Source organism: Plectropomus leopardus, chromosome 14, assembly GCF_008729295.1.
Source record: "Plectropomus leopardus isolate mb chromosome 14, YSFRI_Pleo_2.0, whole genome shotgun sequence".
NCBI classification, from domain to species: domain Eukaryota; kingdom Metazoa; phylum Chordata; class Actinopteri; order Perciformes; family Serranidae; genus Plectropomus; species Plectropomus leopardus.
In genome coordinates, this window is record NC_056476.1 from 17,606,790 (window position 1) to 17,632,570 (window position 25,781).

The following is a 25,781-nucleotide window of genomic DNA, read 5'->3' on the forward strand; positions in this document are numbered from 1 at the left end:
GTCCCCCCCTCAGTTCCCAAGTCAAGCTCCCACAGACTGAGCTACGACCAACTTCCATTGATATTTTGTTGGTTTTAAGTTGTTTCTGAGTAACCAAAATCCAGCATATTCCACTCCTCATGCCAACATCATCTGGACGTATAACATTAAGTCATGAAGTATTGGCAGAGATTGACTTATATTTGGTTAATTAATCAGCATTGATAGGGTGTTTTACAAATTATCATTATAGGCAGAGCTTGACTCCGATAGTGGCCAATGGCTGCGCAGCCTCCATTCGTTAGATGGGGATGCAACTTACCGACTGTAGCTGAAGAAGGGAGGGTTGAGAGAAAAAAAGCTGATCAGTGGGTACAGCTCCAAAGAAAGCAGGTCCCTTCTGCTGTGTGACTGTATCTAAGTGTCCTGTTCTTCATTTTAACATGTTAAATACACATTTAAAATTATTGTTTTTGCCTGGAGCACAACAGCTGGTTCAGCACTGTATAACTACTACAATGAAAGTCCTTGAATGTGCATGCTGCTGCTTCCTGTTACAAATTAAAAGCCTTCATTTCAAAATAAAAGCCCTTTCGTGTTTCATACACAGTGCAGTCATATACTAGGTTTTGACCTAGTTTTGTTTTTTATTAAGAAAGTATTTTGAATATTTTGAAAATATCAATTTACTCCACTGTAAAGTATCAAACTTGATTTCTGAGTTACAAAATACACAGAAGTAATTCAAATATTCATTTCAAATTAAAAAAAACAGCAATCAGCTTTTTCCTGTCACAATCTATTGTTATTAAATCAGTCTTTGAAAATCCAGTACCTGTCGAGCTCTTATAGAGACAGAGACCCAATATCTCCAAAGTGACAATGTTTACATTCACACAATGTGAAATTCTAACATTGTTAGACATTTTAGATGCCATTAACCCCATTTTCATTCTGACCAAAATAACATCTGTCAAACTTAAAGAGTCCAGCATCTTTCGGCAGCATAGTGACTTCCAGTGGCAGTTACAGAGATGTTGTTGGGGACACTGCCAAGCCTAAAAATGCCATATCAGCAGATGGACATAATTGATTGGGCCGGATGTGTGTTGGTCTATCACGTAAGGTGCCCTGTTTTTGAGTCATAAGATAATCAATAGGAAACCTCCCCAGAGCTAAAATCAGTACACACTGTCTTATTGATGGGCTGCCCTTGACACGATCAAACAGCCCAGTGCCCCAAAGGTGTGGAGGGATAAAATAAATCCACCACCTCAGCTGTGAGAGAAACACAGACTTCAGTTCAGTTAAAGCACCAGACTAATGTTCAGCCTCCACAGTCCAGACAGACATTGCTCGCATGATTTGCCAAATTTGATTTGGATTAAAACAAATCTGCATCTCTCTGCTGGCCTCTATGGCCACAGTTCCAGGTCAACCGCAGCCTGACCCAGCCGCCACTAAGCTTCAGTGGTGATTAAGCGACCATGACATCAGCCGGCGAACACACACACAGATTCATGTGGCGCACAGAGAAGGGGAGATGATGTCATACTCTGCCAACCAGCCCTGGCAGCAAATAGGCCCACCCAGACAAGATTTACTAGCGAGGTCAGGATGTCGATCATTAAGTATGAGACCAATGCTTCCTCGCCATAAAACGTTTTTTTCTTAGAGTCAACCATTGTGGCTGTATCTAAATGGGTCAGTAAGACAGTCTGCTGTGTGTGTCAGCGTCCCACAGATTTATGTCCATTCATGTATAAATATATGCATTACCCAAACGCTAAAAGCTCAGGAGGTCACACAGGGTGGGCTCTTAAAATAACCAAAGAAATATGTGGATTCGGGTTACCTGAGACGCAGCATTAGGCACATGGGGACAATAACAGAAGTGCAGGGTGTTGAATGTATGACAAAGCTGATCTGAGGCTCCTGTGTGGCGCTGGGGTTTAGTCTGGTAACAAGTCTGTCTCCTTTCTAAAGTCCCCCTACAATCAAGGGACCACTGCTATAAACATTAATTTTTCTCACTTCCTCCCTCTCATCCTACATCACCCAAAACAAAAAAAACTCACAGGCTGAAACACCCTGAATACAGTAATTAATCCTGGAATGTGGTTCAACTCATGTTAATTGTGGCAATTTTACTTCACAGGCGTTGCTAAAAAAAGATCCCACCTGGACATAGAGAAACAGACCCCCCCCCCACTATACAGTGTGGCTATCTTATCTTTCAAATTACCATCATCCAGATCTTTCCAGTCATTTTGAAAAATGTGTTTCCTCTCTCCTTTGGCAGCCCAAGACACATTTAAAATGGAAGAGAGAACCAACAGGCTTATCTAGCTGTCAGTCAAATCTTATCAATCCAAAACTCTAAAGCTTTCAACTGACTGCCAGTGCGTTTCCTCCTGCTCGGTTGTTTTTTTAATGGCAGTCTGAAGGCAGAGCTCCGATTCTCTAGTGTCAGTTTACACAACAGTAGTGTGCAGCAAGTAGCAAAGCACCTCCAGGCTAGGATTTATACACTTCCTATAAATCCTCGGAAATAGATAAACTGATCCCAGCTAAGCCACATGAATGTAATGTCCAGTTAGCTGAGCGATATCAGGATATTGGCACGTTCCAAACACATTGGACCAAGGCCTTTCAGAAAATCTCTTTGTTCCAACAAGGTGTTCAGCGGGCCTTTTGTTCCTGCACAGTGTCTGGCCTTGGACACAGAATACCAAATGGGGCATCGTTTGTGTGCTGACTGCTGACAGCCCAAGGCTGCGTGCACATCTTAACTGAACCAGTCCCCGGCCAATTAGGTAAGGCCAAATGCATTCATGTAACATCAGCAAATAGAATGTGTTGTCATGAAAAGAAAAATTTTCCTCACAAAAACTGATGTCGCCTTGTGCAACTGACTTGTCATATTCATGTCATACGGCAGATTCAAAGAGCTCCTCCGTCAAAGCGAGAGAGAAACAAGCAGCTTTGCGCAAACAAAATCCTAAATTGTAAACCTGTTCTGTCACGGTCTCCTCAGAACTCTTTTGAAACGGTCTGTGGACTGAGCTGGAAAACGAGGGATTAGTGCATCCTCTGGAGAATAGCTTGAATAACAGGGGATCATTTGAAACACAGGGAAAGAAAGAAAGGGAGTGCAAGTGGGGAACCGGGAAGAAAGCGATGAAAAAATAATAAATTAGAGATCACTGAGATGGAATAGAAAGAGGAATCTCCAAATACAGTCAGGAAGAGGAAGGAAAAAGAGAGACAGAAAAGAGAGGGAGCAGCAGGGTGTACAGCCAAGTCCTCTCTTCGATCAGCGGGCCTGGCTCTGTGCCAGGGAGGCACTGTCCATGAGGAGGTAAATCATTTTCTGCCTGAGAAAGAAACAGGAAAAAATGATCGTTGGGGCTGTGCCACAGCCAGCTTGGAATTGCTTTATTCCCAAAGATGGGAATCCCCAGTCGGCCAAGAATAAATGGAACAGTTGGCGCCAAAAAGTGAAAAAAACTCATCAATATTCACGAAAGCCTGGTAGGACGTTACAGCACATCAGAGTAAGCAACAGTAGATTTAAACACTGGCTTGTATCAACACAGAGGTAGAAGCAACTTCTTCGTGCATTTATACTGATTTTGTCATGAAATATCAAAGGAATTATGTAGAGCAGATTAATCTGTGTCTTTGGACATCACATCAAAAAGAAAAGGCAACAGAGTCCCACTTCCCAAAGGACTGTGCGAACACGGTGCTCTGTGTCTGTGCCAACCCTTAAAGGGGAACTACCCATTTTCAAAATTTATACATGTAATTCCTCTCATCCAAAACAATCCAAAAATATTATTTAACATGAACAACTGTCCCAAATCCAAAAGCTAGTGCGCTAAAAGTTAAATGTGTGGTCATAGGGTATAAATTCTGGAGCTGCTCCATAGACAATAACTAGTAAAGATGTTCTAGATCCGTGGTTCCCGACTGGTGGGTCACAGTCCAAAAGTGGGTCCCAAATCCATTCTGAACGGCCCATGAACATGCCAAGTTTGTAAAAACACACATTATATAGAGGTGCAGATCTACAGACTTTGTTAATTAGGCCAACCTGTTTTTTGTCCAGTACAGGAACTATTTTATTGCCATTTTCTTGGTATTTTGTGGCCTATTATCATGCTGTGCCTTTGCAGTGTTTTAATATCATCTGCCGTGAAGCATAACACTTAACACATGCACTGTTTGAATGCAGTGTTATATATTTACTTTTTCAAGCCCAACTGTTGTTTATATTTTGTGAAATTAAATTAAATATGTCATAATTTATCTGATGTGTGGACCTTAAACTACTGACTAAGGAGAAATCTGGACCCTGTGGCTGGACCAGTTGTGAACCACTGTTGATATAGATCTCGATAATCTAGATGACCCTTAAGAGCACCCAGGGAAATGTTCTGAGCGTATGGGTACATTTTCAGTTTCAATACTGATGACACTACAATAGAATAAAGCTCATTTAGGTATAAGGTTTAAAAAATATTAATTGGGTCCACAAAATCAGGCTTTCATTTACTGTCGATGGAGCAGCTCCACACTTTATAGTCTATGACTTCACTCTGGTTTCTGATTTTGAGAGAGGAGCTCAAGTTCACAAACATTGATTTAACTTTCCTATGTCGTGGAAATCTTAATTTGGGTGGTGTTTCCCCTTAATGATGGAAAGGGGAATATTTCTGGTGCAGTAACGCTCCAAGAGTGTGTGACAAACCTTTCTTGTGGTGAAACTAACATCCGGTGATTTTGTGTTTAATGCTATAAAGCACTGCGTCTCCAGACTCCATACACAGTCACACACCCACCAATCCCCCACACTCAAAGGCCACAAAGCTTTCTCGCCAAGTCAGGGGCTTAAGGAGGGCTTAAGACAAGAAAAGGAAGGAAATTTAAGAGCATAAGTCTGAGGCTTTAATTCTATTTTGCAGTTCATTTTATTGTTCTTCCGAGCATTCAGGATCACATCTTGCTAATATGGCCTTAACTAGGTTGGACATTAGGCCATGGAGAGGTGAACAAAGCACATGACTTTAGCCCTACAGGACCTATTTGTCAGTCAATGAGATAAAGGGGCCAATTTAAGGCCCCTGGAGGACAGAATCGGAGATACTTGCAATGAGAGTCAAAAGGTCCTCGAAAGAAAATCTGTACCAATTGACCCTAACTTGTTTGCATCAAGAAAACGGCAGCTTCTGCAAGAGAAACTGCTCAGCTGTTACATCAAAATTGGTGCAGGCAGCAAAAAACATAAAGTCTCGGAAGAAAATTCACTTTTTTTTCAGCTGATGGGTGACAGATGATAATGAAGACATGTTCCCCTTGCTCTGCAGACTGCAGCCTCCCCACCCCTGGCACTGCTGACAAAGATTAACAGCTGCTTTCATCTCTTCCAGTGCATTTTCTCTCTCGCCTCCTCAGACACTGCTCCAGGTATTCTGCTCCACTCCTCTCTCTCTCTCCAAGGCTGCAATAACTGGAATAACTTCACACTTTCAATGCACATGTTGAACTCCGATTCACCCGCCATCCCACCCACGCCTTGCCTTGAAAACCTCAGGAAGGCTGTTTCGCTCAGGGCAAGCAGAATGACGTTGCCCGTCTCCTGTCCTGCTCTGCACTCAGTGGAGACATGATATTTGATATACAAGACAAATGAGGACTATTAGCAGCACGGGATGCCCCCCTGATCAAATATAATGTCCTCTTAGATTAATACATAGCACCACATCTGCATGGGGAATAACTTAAGAGAATGATGAGTGCTGGAGAGACAGACAGAGAGGAGGAAAGCTAGCATACCTCTGCTCCACTTTTCTACTTCATTAATCACTTGCTGCCAGGATAAGACACCTAGCGATTATTTATTTGCACTTCTCCACACAGAGGCTATCACAACAAACAGGCCCGCAGGCTGCTGAGAACATTTGGGAGTGATTAATCAGTGGGCAGTCCGGAGAGACAGAACGCAGGGGGAGGGGAGTTCAAACATGTGTTTCTTAATCTTTCATCTATATTCAAGTCAATAGGCAAGCTAACAAAAAGTAGAAGGCGTCCAAGTCAGGTGAAATGAGGTGTACGGGTGGGGAGATGGCCATGATAGCAGATCTGGGAATAGAAGATGAAGTGACATATCTATAAGATGCAGGGTAAAAATGATTATGTGGATCAATAAGCACCAACAGATGTATATAGTAAATGGGGAATACTAATCCAGCTGCATGGAGAAATGCGTCCCAGAGAGCAGCCGCTAAGACGTGAGTGACTACAACCGCATTATTCAAGTTAAGCAGTTTATCCTGTATCACACACTCGTAAAGTCAACCACAGGAATAACACACAGCAACACTCACTGGGCCACATAGAGCGTATGGGGATAATGGGATTTTTAGCACACTGCAGCTGGCTCTCACGTGCTGGGTCGTGAACCGATTACGGGCTATAATCCTCTCCATTCAAGACGTTGTGCATGAGGAAAGCAGCAAACACAGAGAGGATCAATCATCCTTGCTACTTTGAGTTTGACTCAGTAAGATTTGGCACATGTCCGAAAAAAAAAAAAAATCGAGGGTATCTTATTCTTCACAATAACACAATAACAAATTTAATTTTTACTGATTCGCCACTAAAAAGTACATTCTGGGGCAAATGTCATGTGGAATATGTACTAGAAGCACTACTCTCTTCCTTTTCTTTGAATGAGGATCAATATGTAACAAGTAACAAACAGATGCAGCTGAGAATGGCTGCCGTGTCTTGAGCTCCTCCTAAACTTTGCTCTTTTTCTTGTTTTATTTTGTTTTATTCTCATACACCCAGCGGTGTAGGAAGAAGGCCAACAGGATAATCAGAGAGCCCAATCATACGCCAGCCACAAACTGTTCTGCCTGCTGCCGTCTGGCAGACGGTACCGCAGCATCCGGTCCCGCACCACCAGGCTCAGAGACAACTTCATCCTGCAGGCCATGAGACATCTGAACCCTTAAGCTCTCAGCTCATTACTATGACACTTTATCTTTAAATTATAACTTTCGTCTTATATTCTTTCATATATTGTTGTGTTTACACCTCTGTATACACTATATATGTTACTTCTCATTATACACCGATCAGTCACAACAATAAAACTACTGACAGGTGAAGTGAATAACACTGATCATCTCATTACAATGCAAAGTTCTGCTGGGAATCCTTGGGTCCTGACATTCATGTGGATGCTACTTGAGATGCAGCACCCACCCAGACACCCCGTCAGCAGGACAATATGTCATGTCATACTGCAAAACTGCTCAGGCATGACTCAAGGAACATGACAAAGAGTTCAAGGCATAGACCTGGCCTCCAGATTCCTAGATCAAAATCATATTGAGCATCCATGGGACATGCCAGTATGCCACCTCGCAACCCACAGGACTCAAAAGATCCACCGCCAATGTCCTGGTGCCAGACCTCACAGGGCACCCCCAACAGGTCCTGTGTCATGCCATGGATCATTGACACAGGACCTCTGGAGTACTTGCACACTCCAAAGATCCTCATTCAGATTGTGATTTGGTTAATAAGGAGGCCAAGTCAACACCTTGAGCTCTTTGTCACGTTCCTGAGCAGTTTTTGCAGTGTGGCATGGAGCATTATCCTGCATCGAAGAGTGTTGCTGTTGTGACTGATCAGTGTACATTTATCACATTCTGTTTACGTTTAATTTATTTATTTGCAACTGTCTAGACAAATTTATAGATTTCATTTGTTTATATTTTAGCCCTACATTGTCACTTGTGCTATTTTATGTCTTAGAATCAGATTTTGCTTTTACTTAGGTGATTTTCTTTTTTATAGATGTTTTGCATTATTAGAGGGTGCCTGACTGACTCACTGTAATTGTTATTAACATGACAAGAATAAAGACATTGATCTTGTACTTATCGCACCAGTCTACCGTGAAGCAAAATCTTAATTTTATGCATTTCAGATAACAAACTCAACATTATACAACATGTTTCATCATCTCATCTCATCAGTCCCACAGTTCCTTGGTTATAATTCCCCACAGTTACCATTTGGCTGTCTGAAGCCCCCCAGCAGCAACTACCGACTGATGTAGATTAAAAAAAAAGAAAAAAACAAGGCAGTGTGATGATGGTGAAACATTTGAGCAATTGAGGCTGTGGGTGATGAGGTAAACCACCTGTCTTGACAATGGCCTTATCCTCAGTGGTAATCTGAGCCCCATCAGTAAAAAGCTGGGCCCTTCCCATTGACTAACAGAAGGATAGGGGTGCTGCGTGTGGAAAAATTAAGCACTAGCGTTAGGGGAAATCAACAACAACTAGTGATTAGGCGGTTATTAGTTATTCATGTTGAATAGAAGGCCATGGTGAGCCTGAACACTGAGGAGCAGTGAAGCCCCGCAAGGAGCCATCTTTGTTTCTCCGGATTGTAAGACATATAAAGACAGCACATGGGAGCAGAGGCCACGGGCTCTATTCTGCATCTGCACACAATAGGTCATAAAATTTGCGTATTTTCCGCCACCAGCTATTGCAATTCACTCTTTCTTATTCCACAACACTCTCACGCTGTGTCTCGCCCACAATGTAGAAGTGACTGCGGCTGTAATGGCAAAGATAATAGACTCCATTTGCATGACACCTTTCACTGAGGGAACACTAAAGAGGTTTAGATGGCACCCCTCAGCACCCGCAGGCCTGATGCCTAATATCCATTCAACAGGATGGGGGTAAGAGAGCATAATAACTAAACACTAATATGCCATTCACGGAGCCACTGTGGGCGACTATTAGAGCCGTTATGCAGTTGGGGAATGCCCTACGTGGGAAGGCAAACAGAGCTGGAAATAGATTGATGCTGAGGCCGTGATCTCTTCTGCCCACACTGAACTAGTCCCACGCAACTTGACGTTTTTGATCACCCTGACTAGGGATGTCCTGATCAAGCTTTGTCACCCCCGATCCCCATCCGAGTCATTTAATATTGAGTTCTGCCAATACCAAGTCCTGATCCAATATTTGTATTTACCTGGATAATGCATCTGAACATGAAAAAAATATGTTTCTACTCACTCAGGCAGCATTACAATAAAGCATGAATATCTGCTGCAAACATGCTCTCAGTTTAAGACACCTGTGTGACAGCAGATGTAAACAAAGGATCGAGTGGAGTGCTTGGTCAGAATAACACACCCTGATCAATTAAAAAATACATTGATCAGGCTTGACACTGACCCTTCCAATCTGATCACCAACACACCGGAAGACAAAGGCAGCCCTATTTTAGGTGACGAGCCTACAGGACAGAGGTTTGTGCTCCACATCCTCTCATTTCTCCACTGATGAAAGGAATCCGTCAGGAGTGGACGGCAGCGCTTTCCCCTCTCGCCACAGGGCTTAGTACACGTGGACCCAGGGTGAATGCACGGGCTTGAGTCAGCGCTTCGCCTCTTTGTTTGTCAGCCCCCCCTCCACTCCCCTCCTGCAGGCCATATGAGTGGGCCAGACAGACTTCCTGACTCAGGGATTTATTTGGGGGACGGGGGAGGAAAGGGCACCGGGGGTTATCCCTCACGCAGGCTGCTTTTCTTTTTCTCTATCACTGGAGCTGTTTGCCATTCATGATGACAGGCACAAGTGATTCTACACTGCCTGCCACAACAGTGCCCATCACCCTGGTGCTACAAGAGGCACAGCACGATCACACCATGTTATCATATCCCAGGGAAGTGACACAAAAAGAGGCGAGGCACAGCAAATTCTTCTGATTATGTGAAGAGCTGCAACACAGAATCCAAATTACTGTGACGTTGTGCTAACAACAAAAGTTACTTAGAAAACTGGCAATTGTTTTGAACTGCAGAGATATGTAAATTTTGTGAACTTGTTTATTTCTGTTTTCATCGTCAGTCGTAACTGTAAAATATAAAAATATAGACACATTGATCCGACATATCTGACGTTTCTGTCATGCTTATTTTATATTTATTTACTGTCCTAAATAAACCAAATCCACAAACACTGAAGCTAAACAATGTACTGCTTTGGATGAAAAATGGATTTTAGCCACCTAAAAAAATCAAGATAAGTTTCCACTATATTTGAATGATTTATTAACTACATTTTAAGCCACCTAAAGTTTGCTCATTGTCGTTTGTTAACATGCACGTGACACGGCACGACAGATGTTATTCTAAATAACATTGTGATTAGGTCTATATGAACTTCTGCAGCATGCAATATGTAAGAGTCAGTCAGGCTGTCTGGACATACTCTTTCCTTTGACAATATGTGACACGGTAAAGATTAAATCTGTAACTCCATATCAGAAATCAGTGAGGATCCTGGAGGATTATGAGTCAGAGAGAAGATGAGAAGGTGCATGAGGGTTGTGGGATGTATGTACCTGCTGTAGATCCCTGAAGCTACAAGGCCAGGCTGGATCCCCATCAACACCTCAGCCTTGACGGTGCCTGACAGGCCTTGGATAGATTCACACCTGGGCTTATCTACAGGCTGCAGCCCCTTCATGGCCTCAGCTGGTGCTGCCGCTGTGTCTGCCGCTGCACGGAAGCAGCCATTAGTCCCATCAGCCTGATTATGGCAGGAAAATGCCAGCTGGTGTTTTATCCAACAGTAAACAAAGACAAATACCACGGAGCAGCTCAACCATCCCAGCTATCACCCACTCAATACTTCTGATGAGCCATTCGCTGCTCCAGGCATGTGTTGCTCAGATTCAACAGATTGATATGAATCAATTCTCATTTGTCAGGCTCTGGAGGTAGAGGTAGTATTAACATTTCAGTTCCGCTGTGGCTGTTTCCTCAAAATGGAGCCAGCAATTCAGCTGTATGTTTTCCACCGTGCTATACATTCTGCTCACACTCTCGCCTTGGTGGAGGAATCCATCTCGCCATGGCTTGACAACAAAACCATTACCCTCTCACCTCCAGGGAGGAGACAGTCCAACTCTGACTGCACAAAACTGCACATTCCACAGAGCGGAAAGGAGAGAGCGACACGGAAAGAAAGATAAAGACAGAGAGAGAAAAGACAACGCAGCTCAACAGGCAGAATCAAAAACTGACATAAAAATGCATTTGCCTGCATCTGCATCACAAACACACACAACAAAAGCATCACACACCCAAGTGAGCTCAGTGTTGTCTGTGTACAACATAACTTACTTGACTCCCATGGTAGTGAATCCAATATTGTTCTCCACAGGCGCAGACCTCCTGCCTCTGATGCTGTCAGAGTTGAGCATCAGCCCGAGCACGCAGTCTGAATCACAACATTTACAAGCACATTCGTCCCATGCAGGCAGCCACCATCGTTCTTCTCTGTGTCTTTATCCCCCTGCCATGTGGGCCAGATCCACCGTGCTCAGCAGACCCCTCTGCTCCACATAATCTGCCCTGCCTATTTGTCAGTGACAAGAGATCCCTGCTGTCAATCACAGCACAGCCAACCACACTCAGCACTGTCCTGCTTTGTATCTGTATGGATCAGCGGTGTATAGTAGTCACAGTGGGCTCCAGTGCAAGCTATTACGACAAGCCCTAAAGCCAGATTTTGTGTCTCAACTGAACCATGTATTGAATCATCTCATTGCATGATCAAATAGAGACTTCACGTTGAACGTGGTAGTAGCCCACAACAGGGTGGGGGGTTTCAGCAAACTTTATGGTTGTGTGTGTGTGTGTGTGTGTGTGTGTGTCCTTTTTTGTCATTCTGTGTCATTGGATGTTTTTGCAGATCTATGAACACAGCGCAGGCAGAATTCGATTTGCAGTCAGCAAAGAGTTTGAGTCGCTGGTTTGATTATTGATCTGTCGATACAGTCAGAACTGATCAGATTAATGGAGCACCTGCTGCACAAGTGAAGGCAAATTTTTGGACCCAGCACAATTGGTGCTTCAGTTTCACTGTCACTGAACCTGGTTTATCGCTACTCCATCTGTGCCCAGAGTACACTCTGCACTTTGAGAGCGTGGTGAGAAAACAGTATTTATATTTCAACAGCCCACCTATAAATATACAATCAGAAAGTGACAGTTTATGTTTTAGTTATGGCGGGCCGCCACCCATTTGTGTGCGTAACCCTGGTACATATTGTCTGGTTATTATTTTTACATATCTGTATATAACAAAAATTCAAGTAAATGGAATACGTTTTTTCAGAGTTTATTTACTATTTTTGTTGTTTGTATAGAGTAAATATCAAATTTTGTTATAGAGTGCTGATGATTTGAACAAAATTAATGAAAACAATGAAAACCACTATGAAGAGATCTAACATCGAGATTTAACATGAGTTATTCTTTGATCACAGCTGTATTTTTGAGGTAGAATTCTGAAGGCCCCCCTCCCCCAGCTCTACGGAGCTTAGTGCAACCCATCACCCATCAGTCCAACACATCTTGTATGGATCACCAGGACTGTGAAAGAAGTTAGTTCTGTATTTTTCCCTGCAACACATGCTTCTCGTCTATACAGACAGGATGGACTCAGTGGCCCAGTTCCTCATGGAAACTTCATACACAATCAAACAATAAACTGATTGAACAATGGACTTCAGCAAGGCATCCAACATGTGTTATTCAGAACGAGAACGAGCACTCGTGACCCTGCAGCGCCTCCACTTTGCAACATGCATTACTCATTATTGAAGAGATGCTCATCCCTCTCGCTCTGACTAAATTATAGACCAGTGGAGTAGAGAGGGCTATTTCAACTTCCTGATTTCCATTCTCTACTTTTTAAAGAAAAAAAAAAAAGTCGGTCGCATTTTATTCCCACAAGCTAATGACTTGTTTCTATGGTTACTCAGAGGAGCCTGAGGGATGAAGGGCAGAGTAAGCGTTGCTGACACAAAGGCAGGGTCTGGTGTGTGCAGAAGAACAGAGGCTAAATGGCCCTGCTGCCACAATTACAGGAGGATTCCTCCTGCACAATCACAGTCATTACTGCGCAAACACTCACCTGGGCAGCAGCTGCAGGGCGGCGATGGACGGCCATAAAATCACTTCCTCGTGACACTCCTTCAGGGCCGCATTCCAGCAAACAGCTGTCCGTCCTGCCCCTGAAACAGCCCACCCGCCAGCCTTTGTGCCACCTCTGAATCTCAGCCAACTTCTTGAGTCTCCACGGTCTTCTATACTCCATTCATTTATCTTTAGAGTGAGTGTATCATAATAACTCTCTGGAGCGGGATTAGTGTGAGGTAGCAAAATAAACTAGACTCCTTTAAACAAACATAAACAAGGGTACAACAATAGACCATGGTAACTGCGTCATGCTGATACGCTGAAATGAGCACAGTAAGAAAAGTAGACTGCAAACTGAGCAGCCAACTCCTCTCAGCAGTGTGCACCGAGAAATCCCAGGAGCCGGTGGGTAATAAACACACCGTCACAATCAGCAGGTGTTAATGGAACAGAAAGATGGGCAGAGGGATGTGCAAGGCGGCAGTTAGCCATACCGTCTCGCCCCTGCTGTGAGCTCCGCCTGGTTTCATTACACAGCTCTTTGTCAATACACTAATCATATGCTCTGTCACAAGGCAATCAGCGCTTAACGTGCTAGTCAACTGAACACTAGCTCTAAATTCATTACCCCCACCCCCGAGTAATACTCTCACACACACACACACACACACACACACACACACAAACATAATGATATGCACACATGCACACGCCATCCGGTCAGAATTTGACCCTTGACTTTTCCTGTCTCCACGCAACTGTATAGTCAGTCTAATTGCCAATTGGTCATTACTGACCTCGGGGGTCATCTCTAAGCTTTCCTCAATTACCAGAGACAGGAAGCGGGATGAAAGAATGATTTCATAACTGGAATTTCCCCAGTGCCATAAAGATTCATTGATCATGTGATCAAACACGTTTTCATGTTTAGGGAAGGAGAGGCATCACAAGATAAGATTCATAGCTGCACTTTTATATGAAAAGAATATAATGTGTCCACTCAAATTACACTGAAAATCTCTTATCCCATAAAATAAGTTTCAGGATTTTATCACTGAAAAACAATCTGCAGGTTTAGTTCTTACAACTTAAAAGGATAGTTCGGATTTCTTGAAGTGGGGCTGTTTGAGGTAATTCTCCATAGTGCATTACTTACAGACTGACAGCATGCCCACAGTTTAAAGAGTACCGCCACAGAGGCTAAGCAATGTACTACTGTGGAGGAGGCAGCAGCAAAACAGATCAGAATATTTTCAGCACTTTAACTTGCTGTCATAAACAGAACTGATTTTCTGTTTCAGTTCACTTCCCAGTCAGAGAGGGCTGTCTGACACCAAAGTAAAGCTTTGAAAAGTACTCTAAATACAATGTACACTTAAAGTAATATCAATTATTTCAGTGGTGACTATTTTTAGGTCGCTTAACACACACTTTTTGCTGCCCCCGTCCACAGTGGTACAGCTTAGCTTCCATGGAAGTACTCGACCACCATGTGCTTTAGGTAATCCACTGAGTATGGATAAGTACGTCATACAACCCCACTTCAAAGAATCTGAACTATCCCTGCAATGCTTTTACCTTACTTGAAAGGAAAGTTAATCAGCAGCACAATTAAGTAATTCAGGGGCACCAATTGTTATCCTGAGGGGACATATTACTAATTTGTACACACAAAAATCTGTCTCTGACCTGCTGGTCTCTGCGGTTATCAAATCAACATTTATCCTAAAATGATTTTTCAACTCAGCAGACATCTTAAATGAAAAAAATTAAATGCTTTTTGGTAACCAGTTGAATGGTTGACTTATTTTTGCGATGAGAAATTAAACGACAAATCGCTTTTGTTCCTCGCACTCTTCTTTTCTCTCAGCAGCAGACTAGCTAAAGCAGCTAGACTCTAGCTAATTGCATTCTAATTAAAATTTCATCTCTGAGTGGAACGGTGTTAGTGAATGTCAGACAAGTGTCTAAGGAGCCCTCTTCCACTCCATTGGGGTAGAAACTGCTGTTTGGTTATTCTGCTCCTACATCCCGGGCTCTCAGGATTTACACATGCATCCTACTAATTGTATCTTTCGAGAACAAAAAGGAATACTAATCAGATATGAGTTTTCAATCAAGTCTAAAACATGAAGGACACAAGCACTTTTTTTTAATTTAAGCCCTCAACAAAGGAAAATCTGTTGATTGATTCAATTTGTTTGGATTTTTAGGGATTTACATTTCAATCAGCAGCGATGTACAAAAAGATGAAACAACAAGATGATGGTGATGATATTCGTTTTGCAGGCTACAGCTGCAGAGGGTCAGGAAAAGGGTGTGTGCTTCAAATCAAGCATCTCTAACACCCTTTTCTGTGTCTGCGGAATGTGATGCTGTGTAAAGCTGGCCCATCATCATTGTGTTTCACCAAGCCAAGTAAAACACCACATTCTTGGCAGCAAATTATCTTTGGGATGAAATGAAAGGTGTAACCTTTTACTGTGCTTCCACCTACACCACCTCTCTGCACCACCAGGACCTGCTGCAGGGGAAAAAACAAGTCCACCTCCCTCTTTTTCCCCACACTGGCTGGCTAGACTCGGCTCTCTGCGCTACTCTTTTTGAGCTCAGGTCCAAAGAAAACATGAGACCTAATAAATCAGTGTCAGGAATTAACCCTGTCTAGCAGAGGGGCCGCACCTCGTTGTTGTGCAGGACTACTGCTCTTGTGACAGGAAGTGGTACACACAGGAAGTTGCATTTTTACTGGAGGATCTGGAATGTCCCCTTAGCCAAAAGCCCTTTTTACGTAAACATTGTGTTATAGGGCCACAACAAAGTTCTTTGTGCTGCCTTTGAATTTTTACACAGAAATAAACACGTCTGCATCATGCAACTCCAGTGTGTGATTTAAGATAGTATACTGGCATCAGCACCTACTGTGACAAATAACATACACGTCAGCAGCGCTTTATAAACGGTAACAATGGCATAACATAGCAAAAAACAATCATTTACCATGTCTGTTATATGGCGACTGATCTCGTCCTCTGCTCAGAGGGCAACAAACTCCCGAATCTCACTGTTTTCACAATTTTGTGACTGCACCCAACCAAAAATGATGCAAGTCAAATCTATTTGATCTATCTAATTTGGCAGTTTAATACAAATATTCCTTTTTTTCCATATAAAGTTTGAAAGTTTGAACAGGGCTCAACAGGACCTTCAGAGTGACAGCAGCAAGGTAACGGCACTAACGAAGGATTGCAAATGCACAACGTTTTGTTTTTTTTTTTGCTGGCACTAGATATTTAACAATAGCCAGATACTGTATCGTTTAAACTTGATGTGAGCTGTTTATTTACCTCTTCTTCACTTCTTTCCCTCTTTCTCGATGCCTGCAGCTATATGTATCAAAGAGTAGCATGAAAGTTGAGAGCGTTCACTCCACAGTAAATTTGGTGGCCAAAACTTCACCAGAGGTACACTGCACAGCACACTAACAAGCGAAAAAAACAAAAACTAAAAAACCCCAGACTGTTTGACTTGAAGCAGTCTCAGTCAACTGCGGGGTCTCCGAATGATGATTTAAATCTCCAGCTTTAGGGGAGCAGCCCTACACAATTAGCAGACATTTTTGGCTGCTGTTCTTTTTCTTTGCGTTACCTACTAACTGCTACTAGCTGCCTTTTAAATCTCCTGCGGTGGGTCACACACACATAACACGATGTCAAAACGTCACACCCATCCTGCCAATGCTGCTATCCTGCTGGCTGTCCCGTTTACACACACACAGTTTCTGTGCTGTTGCTAACTCCAGTGCAAGACAACTCTGTCCCCTCATTCCAAAATCGTAATCTTTACACAAAACTGCGAATGGCATAACAGCACAAGATTCCCACCTTGAACAGGCAGTGTAAAAGATGCCAAAGCAGAGGCTTCATGGTCCCACTGATATACTCACTGACCCTTTGAAAGCTGGCAAGACAAACTCCATTTGGGGTGCTTGGAGAAAAGCTAAGCTCCACAGTGATCCCCCATGGGCTTCCTGTCACACTCCACAAGTCCCTTCACCTCCTGTGGTGCAGAGCTTCAATGGTCCTATGCATCATTCTCAGCCACCCTCCCTTTCGCCGACATTCATTATGGCATAGCACTCCTCGGAGAGAAGAGGCAGGGAATGTATGCACTGGCCAGCCTGCCAGGGAAATCTATCACTGACAATATAGCACATTGCACCAGCCATCCACCCGCCTGGAGAGGGTGAAGTATTCTCCGGGGCAACAACAACACCAGAGCCAAGCAGTGCTGAAAAAGCCTCGCTCAGCCCAGAGAAACACGGTGAGCTAATGGTTTCACCGAGATACAAAATAACTGTCCTGCAAAGCTGCAAAATCTGAAGAGCGGTTTCAAGTCAAAGAAGCAAAACAAATACCTCAGGACAATACTCGGCTATAACCTAAGCCCCTTCGTGAGACACACCCTCTTCATATCGAATTATGTAATTCTATTATCCATTCATGGGCAGTGGTGCCTGTAACTAAAGGTTCAGTTAGTCCCCTGATGGTGCGTATCCCAAGGCAATGCTATAATTCAACCATGGCAAGAACAACATCTCCACGGAATAGGCATCCCACATGAAGTTAACGCCATGAACAACGACCTTCGACAGACATTTGAAGGCGAGTCAGTGCACATCTCTTCTTCTTGTACACCTACACACACACACAGCAGCCTGAACGCATGCAGGTGTGTATGCACACAAACACTAAACACTTCATTTAGCACCGCATCAGCTCCATCTAATCTCTGAACGTTTTGACAGACTCAGCTGTGGTGTGATTTGACAGGACCGGGGGGGAGAGGGAGGTGCTTACCTAATGAAGAAAGAGGCTGCCGCAGATGAGGAAGGAGAGGGGGAGGTGGATGTATTGGTGACGGGTGCTGGGAGTCCCGGTTGGCTGGAGCTCCTCAGTCTGCAGGGCGTCAGGGTGCTGCTGCTGCTGCTGCTGCTGCTGGTCATGGTGGTGACTGGGGCCTCCGAGGTTGTGACATCCCTGTCTGCTTCCCCCATCAAACCCGGAGCCTGTTGACACACAGATACAGAGATAAGACTACAACCATCACTTCCAAGTTTTACTGCTCCTGCCCACCTTCCTTCCACTCCATTTACTCCCCCTGTGCCACAGATGGACAGGCAGCTGCTGCAGCCGGCACCGGTTAGCGGGAGTCAGCAGTATCCACAGCAGAGAGCTCCCTACAGAACAGCAAGGATGCTGCACCATTCATTGATTCTGGCAACACTCTTGAGGTTGCTCTGGCTGTAACCTACTGTAATTAAGGGATAACCCACATATAATTAGTAATTAAATCACAAGCGATTTACTTCACTCCGCTCCCAATTATATCTATACCTCCATGGCTAATTTGGCACTTCAGCAATGAAGAACGTTCATCCCGCAGAGTGAGTTATACTTGGACTACCTAAGAGTGAGTCTCAACAGGAATAAACAACATCAACAACAATCTGAAAAATGAGATTTGTTCCATAAATGTTTACAAGGCATTGAAGCTGTGCCTGCGTGGGCACACCCTGCTCTGGAAGCTGAACAGTAAACAGAGGTGAGCTGCATCTGTTTCAGCCCTTGGGCTCTGGGAACTAATGCCAAGGCTGCATTGGATACCTGTATGTCTTCATATGTGTTACACAAGTGCTGCACAAGGTCATCTATGAAGCACTATACCAGTAGCATCAACAACACAGTAGGTTTAGAGCTAGATAAAGACAAACACGTATCAACCATATTTCGGAAAGCTTCTTGTTTCTTGTTGCACACATTTCTAACAATATGAATAAAAAATATCATTCTTGTGATGATGATGCAGTTTTTACAAAGCATCATAAGTTTAAAATATAAATATGGCTGAAAAGGTTTTTAAAGGACTACTTCACCTGCCAAATGACCATTTGTATATCAATTTCTCACCCCGTGTTGTGCTGACATCACAAAGAGAACTTTATTTTTCTTGTATGCCTCCGCTGTGAACAAAGAACTGAAAAACTGAGAAAAGCCTCCATGAATTTAAGTCATAGGGGTCTGTGTTTAATAATAGCAAAACTATATTAAAACATCCATTTACAAACTCTCACACAGTGCGTGAAGTATAATCTGTTGCGGCCTCTCTAAACAAACAAAAGCTCAGCTAGAGGCCGAAACAACGCTTGCAGGGGGAAAAGCAAACATCTTTTATTAGTAATCTAAAATAGAACCACACTGACAACTTATAAAGGGAAACAAAAGGGGTTGGAGAGCCCAGCCCGAAAGGAACAAAAGATGGGGAAGTCGCTGGGTCAGCCACACAATGGACCGTCGCCCTGGGCAGGGTCACACATAACAAATCTAAGTCTCAGTCAGGAGTCAGGAGGTTTTTACCGGGAGCCAAATTATCCAAAGAGGCCCTCTCCAAAACCGACCCGGAAATTTAAACTGGTTAAAATACTGAATAAAGCAGTTTCACATTTTTTTCTGACAATGTTTGGCTCATTACAGAGAGGCTGCTAATGACGATGGCTGACACGAAAACCATGTCAGTGTTTGGCTCATCTATACTGGGCTACTGTAGAAACATGACGGTGCAACATGGACCAGAGCCCACTTCCTACAAGGCTCATTCAAGGTAACCGAAATGTATGTAGTTCTGCTGTTGTTAGACATAGACCCCTTTCACTTCAATTCATTTCGCATTTTTCCCATTTTTGGATTCTTTGTTCACAGTGAAAGCATGCGTTTTATCCTCAAATTCAATGCAACATGGGGTGTGTAAGTGATATGCAAATAATAATTTCGGGTTTAAAGTATTCCTTTAACACTGACAGATGCACAGTGCAAAACAAATCAAAGCCGGTCACACACGAAGCCCTCCGTTTCTGTTTGAAGCTAAAACTGGAGCAGCTTAGTGGACATGGAGCGTAAAGGTTCGGCTGGAGCTCTGGAGCCTGCAGTGGTTCACTGATTGCTCACAGCCCATTTGAAGTAGTGCAGAGAGCTAATTATACAAGCCAAACGCCAACTCGGAGGCTACGCTTCAGCTGGAGTCACCATACTGACAAAAGGTTAATCCGCACCGGAGCCGCTAGTTTATCCTGCGAGACAATGATCAATAGTAGCTGACAAGAACCGGTTCTGTGGTTTTTCAGCACTGGAAATTAAATAAATAAAGGCCAAAGTTTTCCTAAAAACATTTATAACACTGACACATGAGCATTGCGTAATCAGCAACGACCTTGAATTGAGCGCAACGCAGCGCTGCAGCCACAGTGCCGTTTGACAGGACATGTATTATAAACACAGTTCAGGCCCTCTGCATATTTACCACCTCTGTGTTTGCCCTAGATTCATGTTTGGCAACTGAAATAACATCCTTTACAATCTTTTTTCATCAAGTGTCTGGGCTTCTATTATCTGCCATTTGTCAACACAGGCTGACAGCTGCACTATTTATATGCCAGGCCTGACATGTGAATGCTATAGATCAGGATGTGAGGACATACTTGCATTCTGACATTCACATGAGAGGCTATTGCCCTGCAGAGTGCCGCCCCTGCTACACGCAGTACAATGTGCTGCTATACTAAAGCACAGTCTGGCGTATTATCTTTCCCCAGAAAAGCTTCACTGACCATTTGTCAAACTGTGGACCTGCAGCGCACATTCATGAATTCCCACTTTCCCTGTTTCTTCTTTTTGAGCTTGTTATCAGAGTTAAGAATCACGGCCTTGTTTTAAAAGGTCTGGTTTTGCTCCCGTGAGACTTCATCACGGAGGTTAAGTCTGATATCAAGCTGTGGTATGTGGAGTTATGACTTTAGAAGTACACCATGGGAAGAAAAAAAGCTGGCTGCAATGAGCCGAATACAGATCCTCACGCAGACGCCAGAGCAGAAAGCCTCACACCATGCTGGTGTCGGTGACAGGTTAGGAACTCCCATTACACTTTGGCACGAAAGGCTAGAGCACTTCACACACAGATGTGAAGCAGATGTGTGTAGCTCATCAAATCTGTCACTGATTAATTTGATTTTAAAATTAAAGCGATTTTTAGAAACATATAGGGACAGCTGTTCACAGGTGGGGTGTGGGCTCAAAATTGATAATCTGCAGGCTCCAACGCACGTATATTGGTGCACACACACACACACACACACACGCACACACACACTTGAGCTCATCACAGTGCCTATCAAAGAGTATTCCCCTTGGTATAAAGATCGGGCCGCTCAGCCAGGCCGCTCTCTGTAGCCTTGGACCAGGAGTGGCCCTGATTCTGGCTGAAAAGAACAATCTATCCCCTGGTCAGGTAATTAGGCCGTGTCAGTGGAGCCATGTGTGCTCGCCCGTTTGCACTGAGAGCCAGTAATGAGCTGGCCTTCCACCCTTTAACCCCCAGCTCTCCCTGATCCCTTTGCCTTGGTTTGCCACTGGAAAGAAAAGGCAGAAAAGGGAGGGTCTGGAGGGACAAAGCGAAAGAGATTTGAACATAATGGAGAGAGTCGGAGGAAAGAAAGAAAGAGTTCGGGAGAGTGCTTCCTGTGAAGTCTGAAGTGAGCAGCGTAGGCCAGCACCCTATCAGCAGACTACCGTCTCCTTAGCTGCTGAGAGTATCAGGACTTCCCCGTGACCTTTGATCCCAGCGATCAACAGACGATTACACTGAGGTGAAATAGGCCTTGTGTTAATCTGGCTGTCGTGCTTGGCTGGCCTCTGTTACCAACAGAGAGAATCGATTTCTAACAATACTGGAGTCCCACCATGTGAAAAAAAGACTAAGGTAAATCACCCTGACATTTAGCTATCTGGAGAGAAAATGTCCACTGTCTATACACTAATGCCAAAAAAAACCAAACATCTCCATTGGGCAAGAATCCTTCTTTCCTTCCTTCCTCTGTCCTTTTCTTCTCTTATCATCATCGCTTTCTGTGGCACGATGCCATGCGAGCACAGCTGCACCAAAGAAACAGCAGCCAAGATCATCTGCTGGGCTTCAAATTGGTGGCAATGGAGCAAGTCGTGGCAGCAGGCAACCAGTGGGCCAATAACGGAAGCCCTCCTGGATCAAAAGCACTTGGTCTTTACAGATGAGCGCACATGTGGTTGTCGATTTATGGAGCAAAAAGAGCACAGGGAGAATTGTAGATTTTGATTAATCAGTTTCTTGCTTTGAATAGCTGCACAGCACAGCTTGAAATTTGTTTTTTTAAATTACATTAAAGGAACAGTTCACCCCAAAATTAAAAATATATATTTTTCCTTTTATCTGTTGTGATATTTTTCAGTCTAGATTGTTTTTTGTGTATGTGATTTATATTGGCAGTAAGTATGAATGTGAGGTACTTTATACTTTTACTCCACAGCATTTCAGGGAGAATATTGCACTTTTTACTTCACTACATTTATGTGATTGTTAGTTACTTTACAGATTAAGATTTTTTCATAAAAACACAAGAAGGTATGAAATACCTTTGTTATAAATTAAATTACCAAACAGTTTATAAAGGGCCAGATGAAACAATTAGTTGATTCATCAATCAGTTGATCATTTACATGCCAATTACTTGGATAAACATTTAAGTCTTTTTCTTTTTTTTTTTTTTTTTTTTTTTTTTTACCATTTTGAGTTTTTTGGGGATGTTTTTGTTTTTTGTTTTTTGCATTGCATACTTTTACTGTTAATACTTTGAGTCCATTTTCTTGATTATACTTACTTTACTTAAGTACCATTTTCAATACAAGACTTTACTTTTTTTACTTTATTACTTTTACTTAAGTAAGGAATCTTAAAACTTCTGCCACTATTGTTGGCCGTAGAGATGTCTGCTTTCTCTCTAATTTAATGGAGCTACACGGCACTCAGCTTGTGGTGCTTAAGATAATCCACAGAACTTGGCAGGAGCAGTTTCATGTAGGAGCTTTTTTCTTTCTACTGAACTACACCCTCAAACCGTGAGCCTCTCATCCATGAGTAGACACAAGCTTTCTTCTCTTTATATCTTTCTTCAGTTGATATGGTGGCGAGTGTAGTACATAATACATATAGTAATTATGACAGATCTGTCTCATTGGCTAAAAACACTCAAACTTTACCACCATTTTACTCCCAATTGTTTTTGAAGTTGTATGGAGTAGGTCAGCAGTGGGACGGTTTTTCTGAAGCCACTATTTTGAAATGGCCTTTTTACTTGCTGCCGGCAAGATCTTTAGGAGGAAAGTATCATCTTTACTTAATCTGTCAGGGATATGTCCAAGATAAAGGGTTGTGAATGTTGCTCTGATATGGAAACCTAAAGTTTTAGTAGAGGGACAGCGAGTGTAGTTCTACAGAGAGAAAATAGTTCCTACATGAAACTGCTCACAACAAGGTCTTTGGATTACCTTAAGTAACTCGGTCATGATTTCTGGAAAGAGACATTGATGTTGAGTATTTCAAATTTATTTTCACGGCGCTTTGAGGACCACAAGGTGATGAACTCTCCCCTTCTAAATGTTTGAAGCTCAAATCTGAGAAGTTGGGATTCTGCAACACACTCAAAAAGTACATTTAAGTGCCATTTGCTAAATTCAAGGCAGCTACATTCATATGAACCCGTGTCATCCATTTACAGAGAGAAAGCCAGATAGTTTCAATTCCAACAACCACAAACATCATTCCAGATGTTAACCAGAGCCTTTTCCCTAATGGGGGATTCAAGGTGCCCTATAATGGGCTGTGTGGGGGAGTGCCCCAGGCTCCCTGCTTGACAGGATTTCTGTCTCAACACACACACAAGGTCCATCTCTGCTTCTTTGTCTGAGCAACATCACATGCTCTCCCCACAGAGAAACCAAGAGGGAATCATGAATTGAAGTTTATGCCTTTCGGCACAGCGTAACTCCCAACACTCGTGAGTGTGTGTGGGTTTTTGTCATACTGAGGGATCTGGTTTTAATGAAAGAAACAAGCTTGAGAAAATAACACCCATTTCTGCTGTGTTTGTAACTTCATATCCTGAAGGGACATTTCTCTCTGTCCAAAGAGGGCCACAGCCTCAAATATGTGGCATTGAGCAACCCATCCCAGCTCCAAGGGCCACTAATTGCTTTTAGACACATAGATGGAGAACACAAGTCAGCGTCTCCCTTCTGTGCCAGGCCGTTTGATTTGCCCTAGATTGCGTACATGCAGTTAAAAGCTTTTGATGGCCGCCCATAAACCATCTCTGAAGGCACTTGTTGACATTAAAGGGAGGAGTGAAAATCTGTCTTCAATTGTCGAAAAGGAATAACACTGCCAAGACTCGTAACAGACTGCAGTTATCAACGGTTAGAGCAGAAAATTTACGGTTTATGTTTCTGATGGGAAATATTAAAGTGCGCGGAGTTGATGATGTTAGCAGTTAGTGCTGTTTGGTCTGTACACTGAGTCTGCCTGGTGAAGAATGTCACAGAGGTTTGTCAATCAGGTCTGAGACCAGATGTCCCTGTCAATGCAGAAAGAGACCCATCACTAAAAAGCTTCATATCTGCAGCCAGATGCTAAAAAATGACAATGTCAATACTTACAGCTTTTCCTGTAAAACACATTATTAAATTCAGAAACAAGGTACAGCATAATTCATCACATAAAACTAAAGGCAAACTCGGGGTCTTTACTTTAAAAGTCTATTAAACATCAAACAAAACACAGACGAATGCTTATCCAACGTGAGAGAAGAGTTATGGTGACGCTGTGGGGTGGTCATTCGAAATGCCCTTGAGGAGAAGGTCAGCAGATTAGTGTTGCGATGACCTCTGACCTCAGATCACTCAGACTCCTTGACTTCTGAGGAATGAGAGGTCAGCACTCCTGCAGAGTTCTGACTCACCAGTTCTCTGCAGGGCTTCATCTCCTCCAAAGAGCCGAAGTTACATTTGTCGTGACAAGACGTAACATGATGCAAGCTACAGCATAAAGGGAGGAATTTTAAGAAAAAAAAATGGTTTATCAAAGTATGTCATGACTAATTTTAATTGACTTAGGTTGAATATTTGGAATATATGCAATCACTTTTCCTCATGATTGCATTGCCCTAGAAAGTCTATTTTATTACATTCAAAGCGCATGGCGATCTTGTCAGAACACACCAAGCTGACAGTCGCCCGTCGGTCAGTGTATGACCGTCGGTGAGCGTCTGCCCTCCTTTTTTTGCGGCATGTCGTGCATCTTTAGCACTCATTGGTACCTGCCAGCTTTTTCCTGCCGATTTAGCATGTTGAGACGGTATCGGAGCCCATCGGTGAATGAATTCATACTGGCAGTTCAGCTCAGCGTATGAGAAGAGAAACAGAAGTGAGGAAACTAAACTAACGGCTAAAGTCAAGAGGGCTTAAGATCGAAACAAATTTGTTAAATTACATTAGATATTCAGCAGAAAAAGTTTGCATTTGATCGTGTTATTGTTCTTTAGCACATGGTAAATATGCTTTGTTCCTTCAACATCAGGTTGTGTTGCTAATGTGCTAACTGACTAACTAGCGTCTCGAATCCTTCCTGTCGGTCTTCCTGTTTCCCTTTTTGAATGACAAATGCAGACTACCACTGCCTACATGTATGGAGAGTTATTTCTTCTCACGCAAGAACAGAATGTATGTGCTAGCTGGTAGTTGGCTATAGTCTTTGCGGCATGTTCAAGCGCAATTCTTTGGTCATGAAACAGAGAAAGTGAGGTGACAGAAAATTCTTTGATGTTGGTTTGGTATGTCTGGAC

General features: G+C 43.1%; 1 protein-coding gene across 1 annotated transcript in view; it reads right to left on the reverse strand.

Moving 5' to 3' along the window:
* Positions 1-25,781, reverse strand: part of kif26ab (kinesin family member 26Ab) — an 85,985-nt gene that overhangs the window by 26,225 nt on the left and 33,979 nt on the right. The window contains exon 4 of the mRNA XM_042500467.1: positions 17,878-18,086. Coding sequence (XP_042356401.1) covers positions 17,878-18,086 — 209 coding nt within the window. The remainder of the gene's footprint in view (positions 1-17,877; positions 18,087-25,781) is intronic.